This window comes from Rosa rugosa, chromosome 6, assembly GCF_958449725.1.
Source record: "Rosa rugosa chromosome 6, drRosRugo1.1, whole genome shotgun sequence".
Lineage (NCBI taxonomy): Eukaryota > Viridiplantae > Streptophyta > Magnoliopsida > Rosales > Rosaceae > Rosa > Rosa rugosa.
The window spans coordinates 18,063,107-18,070,813 of record NC_084825.1 but is presented as its reverse complement, the minus strand read 5'-3'; the positions used below and the strand labels follow the sequence as shown (position 1 = coordinate 18,070,813).

At 37.4% G+C, this 7,707-nt stretch overlaps 1 protein-coding gene across 1 annotated transcript; it reads left to right on the top strand.

Moving 5' to 3' along the window:
* Window positions 1–4,125: 4,125 nt before the first annotated feature.
* LOC133716318 (rust resistance kinase Lr10-like) lies at window positions 4,126–6,650 on the top strand. The gene is made up of 2 exons (XM_062143026.1): window positions 4,126–4,681; window positions 5,560–6,650. The coding sequence occupies exons 1-2, from the start codon at window positions 4,126–4,128 to the stop codon at window positions 6,648–6,650; spliced, it is 1,647 nt and encodes a 548-aa protein (XP_061999010.1).
* Window positions 6,651–7,707: the final 1,057 nt, after the last annotated feature.

The window sequence follows — 7,707 nt, the reverse complement described above, 5'->3', positions numbered from 1 at the left end:
AGGATAGGCCGGGATAGCCAAAGTAACTGATTTTATCAAGGTTTCCTTTCCCGCCTGTGTAAGCGTCGATTGGTGCCAACCAAAAATTCTTTTCTCAATGGAGTCTTTCACATAAGTTAGCACAGCCACTTTTGACCTGCCCCACAGGGCATAGGTTGGGCACCTGCCCTACCTAGGTGCCCAACCTCAAATATTTGGCAAGCCGTGGAAGATTCTGTGTTTTCAATGTTTTGCACAAACTATTCACGAAAAAAGAGAGCAGAAAGATGCAAATCTTATCCAAAACGACACAGGAAAGTCAATGTTTTTCACTTGCCTTTAATGACCATCTAGACTTTTAATTTGACCCAATCCAACTTGATGGTTTGACCTAATATATTAAGTATTAACATAGCAATATTCAAAATTTTCTACATAAGTATACACTACTCATTGGAGCCATGAATGAAATGATTTAATTTTTGTTTTCAGACCCTATGGTATAGAATGGCTCTATAAAAAGGCCTTGTTAACGGCATTCAATGCCGGTGTTAGACGGAGTTGTCCTCTTCGTATCTCATTGCTTCATTGCAGCTATCCAAGGTCGGTATTGTTCCGCAACCATCCAACCCATTTCGAAGCCTTGCATTTTGGAAGCCGAATCTTGCTGCTCTGATTGTTGGAGCGAATTTACAGTGGATGATATTTTTGCTAGGTCGGGGTGGAAGATCCATCCGCTTAGGGACAGGCTCAAGGGTTTAGAAGACCGGATTAAGCTTGGCCGACCTTTGGTGGGTGATACGGTAAAATGGTTCACATTTGCAAGTGGTGATCAGCTTAGGCTTGATGCTGATCGAGACAGCAGAGGTGGAAATGAGAAGTTTTGAGCTCTGCTCTGAGCAGGGGGTGCCGAGAGGCTCTAAGCAGCGATCGAAGTGATGGCAACGGGGCTAGTCTTATCAGCGATTGTGGGTGATGCAAGCGGTGGAGTGCCCACTTCTTCCGAGCGGCAGCAAGAGGATGTGTTTTCTGAGGCGCGGGCGAGTGAGTCTGTGTAGACTATTTTACAGATATGACAACAACATTGGTTTTGGTTGCAAGCGTCAACGAGGAAGGAGAGCTACCCAAATTAATTGGGGTGCGGAGAACAGATTGGGTGTCTAAAACTTTATTTTGGATTTGGGTCTAAGTGTGGACCAGGCTGACGGGCTCAGGCTCTTTAGGTTTTCAAATTTGGGATCCTAGGGATTGGTGAAACTAAATACGCTGGTTATCATAAGTGGTACCATATTGCACCTCATTTTTGTCTTGCCTACATACTATGGGATTATGTTACACCTAGTTAATGAAACTCTTGGAGTACCGCAATAAGCGCATTAGCAAATGGAGTTTCAATCTATATTATCTTTGTGTGAGGTGATTTTATAGTGTGTATGCTCTTGAATAAGTGAGTTTCGATGTATAAGTGAATGGTGCCATTTTTTCATATTCAGAGCGGTTGTATGTGCCGTTCTAGCCTGAGTCTCTAATGAAATATATATTTTACTCAAAAAAATGATTTAACTTTATTCTTATTTTTTTCTAGACGTCTTTCTAATTTCTATAGATTTCCAATTTTTTCATGGAAATTCAAACAACTAAACATGCAGTTTATTTTGGCTTCCAATGTTCTAAGTATTACTTGTGTTATTGTTATGTTCAAGAATTTCAAATGATTTTAGTTATAATTTTATCTTCGGAGAATAAAAAACCTAATATTACATTGGAGGAGATCAAACCCTTGATATAGTGTACTCTCAACCAAATTTTCAACCCTACCTCACCCTAAGGGTTAGTTAATTTGATGACATTAGAAATAATGCGTAGGAGTTGTTGCATCATTTATGATAAAAATTAGTAAAAGTGCTTGGGATTTCAATTTAAAAAATAATAATAATAATAATAATACGCACCTTGAATCCTTTGAGCTAGAAGATGAAAGAAACCTATTATGAACAAATGGCAAAAACGATAGATTAGGATTTTGGACAAAACAAGTCATCAAGAAAATCGCAAGTAGTGACAAATATTTTAATAAAAAAATAAAAAAGGTACTGATCATATAGCTCTTGTTGATTCAAAAGCTATACATATACATCACAAAAACAGAGTACTAAAGTCTAGAGCACTTTATTCAAACCGAATCCTGCTCTCAGATGACTATATGAAACAAATTAAACGTTACCATAGCCATAGTCCTTAACCTTCCTCAGAAATAAATCAATAGTGCTAAAAGCAGACTTCTGAAGAAAAACTACAGAGATTTGGTTATGGATGTAAAAAGTAAAAAGTAGTAAAAAAGAAAAAAAAGGAACCGTTAAAACGGACAAATTCACAGGTATCTATGAGCATGTATATGATACCTAGTCATGACAGTTACGTGCAAGACAATTAACCATTTTGTTTTACTTATATGTTATCATTAGCCCGGCCATTTTTGCTCGACTTACATGTATATATGTTTAACGTAAATTCACATACCTGTAATGGTGTATGGCACGCATTTCACACCTATATATGCTATACAGCGATATGTTGGAGTAGTCCACTCAACCTGAAAGCCATATGCAAGAGCGTTGTGTACAGATTCATACGATACGATTTGCTGGCCTTTTTTGAATAGTGCTTTATACTGCAAGTAATCAACAGCCGTTGACCACTCTACAGTGCAGCCGGGCTCAAATTCCGATGCATTGGTGTAGCTAATCGTGACATAACCATACGTACTCGTATTTGGTCCAGACACAGAAGAAGCACCATCATTGATGTTAATGCATGGAGAAGTATCCACATAATGAGAAGAGTTCACTGGATTTGCACACTTTAAGAACGTTATTGGTTCATTAGATGACTCAGCAGTATACAGAAACGTATCATCAAAATCGGAAGACATATAATTATAAGAATAGTCTAAAGGATAACGAGGAATGGAGGAGCAATTGTTCTTCTGAATACCAGGATCCACAACTCGGATTGTGCCATATATGGTGATGGGGTACCCGATTTCTTGCACGTAGTACTTTCCAGATGGAAGGTACAATACAGTAACGTTGTTCTCACAGTACAAAGTATATCTGGAGTCGCCGCACTGCTTTGGATCACTATTGAGTCGGAAAGGGAAGCTTATGTTACGGACATCGCCGCAGGAAGACGGTGTACACGCCTTAACCTTTTCGCCCAACAAACCAACAAGAACAAAGACTACAGTTACAAACCAGTACTGATACCACACAGATGATCTAGTCAAGGATCCTCCTCCACTATTTTCCATGGAGAGACCAATCGACCTAGCTTTGAGTTTGACAAAAAAAGTATAACTATAGCTAGGGATCGGCTGGCTTAAATTGATCGATCAATGATCGAAATTAGAACACCATGATAAGTTATATATATTCAAATTAGTTAGTTAGACCAGCTTAATTAATTAGCCAAATATTTTAGTTTACGTGCAGTGCAAACCAAGACAACTCCAGTTGACGAATTATGAAAGCGAAGCAAACCGAGTGAAAGCAATGAATTTAATATTTAAACCATGTCGTAATTTCTCGGAAGTTTTATTTAATTGGTTGAAGTTTCAATCAGTCCTTCTTCTGTTTTTTAAATACAAAGTTTGAATCAGTCTTTGCCGTGGTAAATTAGTCCATGATAGAAAAATATAATAAATCTCCTTGAGGGAAGTTTCCTATAGCTAGCTAGAGAAACAAAACTTTACAAGTACAATGAATAGCCGAACGGTCCTAATCCAAGGCATCAATCCTACTCCTACCTAACGAGTGAGACAAATCTGAGTGATATTTAAGTCTGGATTGTGAGTCTTGACTAGCTGTCAAGGAAATTGCCACGTCATTCTCAAAAAAGAAAAAAGGAAATTGCCACGAAATAACAATGTCATTTGAGTAACATAAGCATTATAAAAGATGGGCCCATCGCAAGTTTCATGTAACTTCTTTTCCAAGACAGATATATGAGATTGATCGAGTCTCCTTTCTGCTCATGAAAAAATCCATGGAGATTAGGACCTTAGACTTGCAGCAAATCATTTCGTTTTGCATATTGTTCACCACTTTCTTCAATGTTTTTGGATCAACCCAAAATGCGTGCACAGAAATGAAGTGTTCAGATCATAGCCCGCCTATCCATTTCCCGTTTCGCTTGAAAGATAGACAACCAGATCATTGTGGGTATCCCGGGTTTGTTGTATCATGCAATGACAGACATGAGACTGTTCTTGATCTTCCTATTCCAGTCAAATTCTTTGTCCCAAGCATAGATTATAAGTCTCAGGAAATAGAAGTATTACCATATATATATGACTCGGATTATTGCCTTTTACACATTATAAACATTTCAGTCTCTCCATTCCACTTGGAATACACAGAGAACTATACCTTATTCAATTGTTCTTCGGTTGGCATGGCAAGTCGAAATGATTATGGGGTTGTCCCCTGCCTTAGCAGCTCCGACCACCAAATTTATGCAGTTCTTTCTTCAGAAAACATTCAGGCCCTGCAGTCGTGTACTAAGATGTATAATGTTTTATCAGTTCCGAGCATTATGTCTTGGTCTCAACCAAATTGTACAAAATGCGAAGCAGCGGGAAAAATGTGTAGATTGAAGAACAATAACACTAAAAGTGAAGTTGAATGTATTGACTTGAGGAAAGGTACGTATCCTTTTTATCCTGCTTTTGTTCTTACAGATTCCATACTAGGCTTATTTCTACATAATTATTAAAATTCTCACGGAGTAAATTTTCTAGCATTCACGAAATGAGAATTACAATTCTAGTTAGCCATGAATTTTGACTGCACCTCCTGCTCACTAGTTTGAAAAATTGAAACTCAAAGTTCAAGAACAGGAAAGATGGAGGTCAGTTTCTCTGATATGATGTTGTACAATTTTTAAAGATCTAATCATATGTATAAACTTGAGACATAAGCATTACTCACACTAGCTAATTTATCCTCTAGCTCACAAACAAGGAAAATTCTGTAATACATACCCGTATGTCATACACACATTTATAAATGTGACAACAAATTTGTTCTCAGAGTGGTAAAGTTGAGTTCTATTTTGTGTAATCTTAGTTTTATTAGTAGTAATTACATCACCTATGACTTTGTTACATGTTTTGAACAAATTCGTTGTCAATGTTGTAATTTTTGTTTAATTATATGTAAATAGTGTAAATGAATATGGTAACTTTGTTCTTGAACAAATTCGTTGTCAATGTTGTAATTTTTGTTTAATTATATGTAAATAGTGTAAATGAATATGGTAACTTTGTTCTTAATGTTGTAATTTTGATTCATATAAGTTGTAATTTTTGTCCAAATAGATGTAAAATGAGTGTATGATAAACATCACAGTACCATAGCTTGTCCCCACAAACAATACAGTCTGATTGTTCCCTTATCTTTTACAGGTACAAGTGCAACCAAAAAATTGGTGGTTACAGGTGAGTCACCTAACTACTCTTTTTCTTCGGTTGCTGTCTACAAGAAATGAGATCATATTCTAACTTCAAGTTTTCCTTTGCAGGTTCAACCCTAGGTTCATTGGTTTTCTTACTACTTGTCGCTGCAGCTTATAAAATCTACAGTTATGATAGAAACGAAAGAGAAAATCGATTGAAAATTGAAAGGTTCCTAGAAGATTACGTTGCTCTCAAGCCAAGCAGATACTCTTATGCAGATATCAAGAGGATTACACATCAATTCAAGGAGAATTTGGGCCAAGGAGCCTACGGAACTGTTTTTAAAGGAAAGCTTTCTTCAGAATGCTTTGTTGCTGTCAAAGTTCTCAATAGTTCCGCAGGAAATGGGGAAGAATTCATTAACGAAGTAGGAACAATGGGTCACATCCACCACGTCAACGTGGTTCGCATGGTTGGCTTTTGTGCTGATGGATTTAGACGAGCTCTTGTCTATGAGTTCTTACCCAATGGTTCACTACATGATTACATTTCATCAGAAGACAATAGAAATAGCTTCCTTGGTTGGGATAAGTTGCATGGTATTGCTCTAGGTATAGCAAAAGGTATTGAATACCTTCACCAAGGATGCGACCAACGAATCATGCATTTTGATATCAAACCCCAAAATGTTTTGCTAGACCACAATTTCACACCAAAGCTTTCTGACTTTGGTTTGGCCAAGCTGTGCTCCAAGGATCAGAGTATAGTGTCTATGACCACAGCTAGGGGGACAATGGGATACATTGCACCTGAAGTGTTCTCTAGGAACTTTGGCAATGTATCTTATAAGTCAGATGTCTATAGTTTTGGAATGCTACTACTTGAGATGGTAGGAGGGAGAAGCAGTATTGGTGCAACCACAATGAACGCCAACGAAGTTTACTACCTTGAAGCGATATATAATCTTGTAGAACGTGGAGAAGGCCTAACAATCCATATGGTAGAAGAAGGAGATGCTAAAATTCAAAGAAAACTTGCAATTATAGGGCTCTGGTGCATCCAGTGGCACCCAGTGGATCGTCCTCCCATGAAAGTCGTGGTTCAAATGTTGGATGGAGAAGAAAACTTGACCATTCCTCCAAATCCTTTTGGTTCTACAAGTGTTCCTGCAAGAACTTTAAACCGACAGTTGGAAACAATTGTCGAGTTAGCATAATATGTAGGCATGTGTTCAACTTCCAAATGTCTAACACGATGTATCGTGCTACAATACCTGATTAAGAATGATGTTTAAATAATATCTTTTACTGTCAATGTTGGCGTATAAGACTCCAAATGACAATGTGCCATTTAATGATAGGGGGCCATTCACATGAGGACCAATTGAGGACTTTCTAATTAACTGTATGGGGGACTATTTTTCGATTACATTACGGCAAATCAATCATTAGATGTTTATGTATGCATGAGTAGATAACTTCTAAAAATTTCCTTCCAAATTTCTAACCGCTAAGGTACCAAACTAAATCAAATTAATGAACGAACCAAATCTGTCAAACATGAAATCGTTTATGTTCATAACTGATAAATAATGATTATGAACGTCTTAACGATTTTCAATTTGGTTGAAAAATTACATCAATGATCTATACATAAATATCTAAACATCTACGGTTGATTTGCGGAAATGTGATCGAAAAGTGGGTCTAACACAAAAGTCCTCAACTAGTCCTCGTTTTAGTGGTTCTCATTAGAAGGGCTCCCTCTTAATGATAGATCGGCTCGATAGCAATATTATTCTCTCAAAAGAGCTTCAGTGTTCGAGAGTACTGAACCAGAAAATAAAAAATAAATTAAAAGGTGTTGAAGGATATTCAATTTATGTGTGCCTTACCAAACTAGGATTATTTTCTATAGTTGTAATAGGAGAGAATGTTCTAGATTCCTAATTCTAATTAGAATAGGATTCCTTGTACTCAAAGATTATGTACTTGTACTCCCTATATATAGGGCTCCTATTATCAATGAATGACACACCAATTCTCTCTACAATCTCTCTTGCATACTATTTCCTTAAAAACGTTATCAGCATGAGCCCTAACCCTGAAATCAAGCCAAATAATTTTCTACAGAGCATCCCCGCTGTGCAACATCAAACCCTAGAACCCTAAAACCCTAGGAACCAGTGCACACCACCCTTGGCCATGCACCATTTCCATAGTCGCAAGTCCTCCTCCTCCTATGCACCCGTGTGCCATCATTTTCAAGTTCAA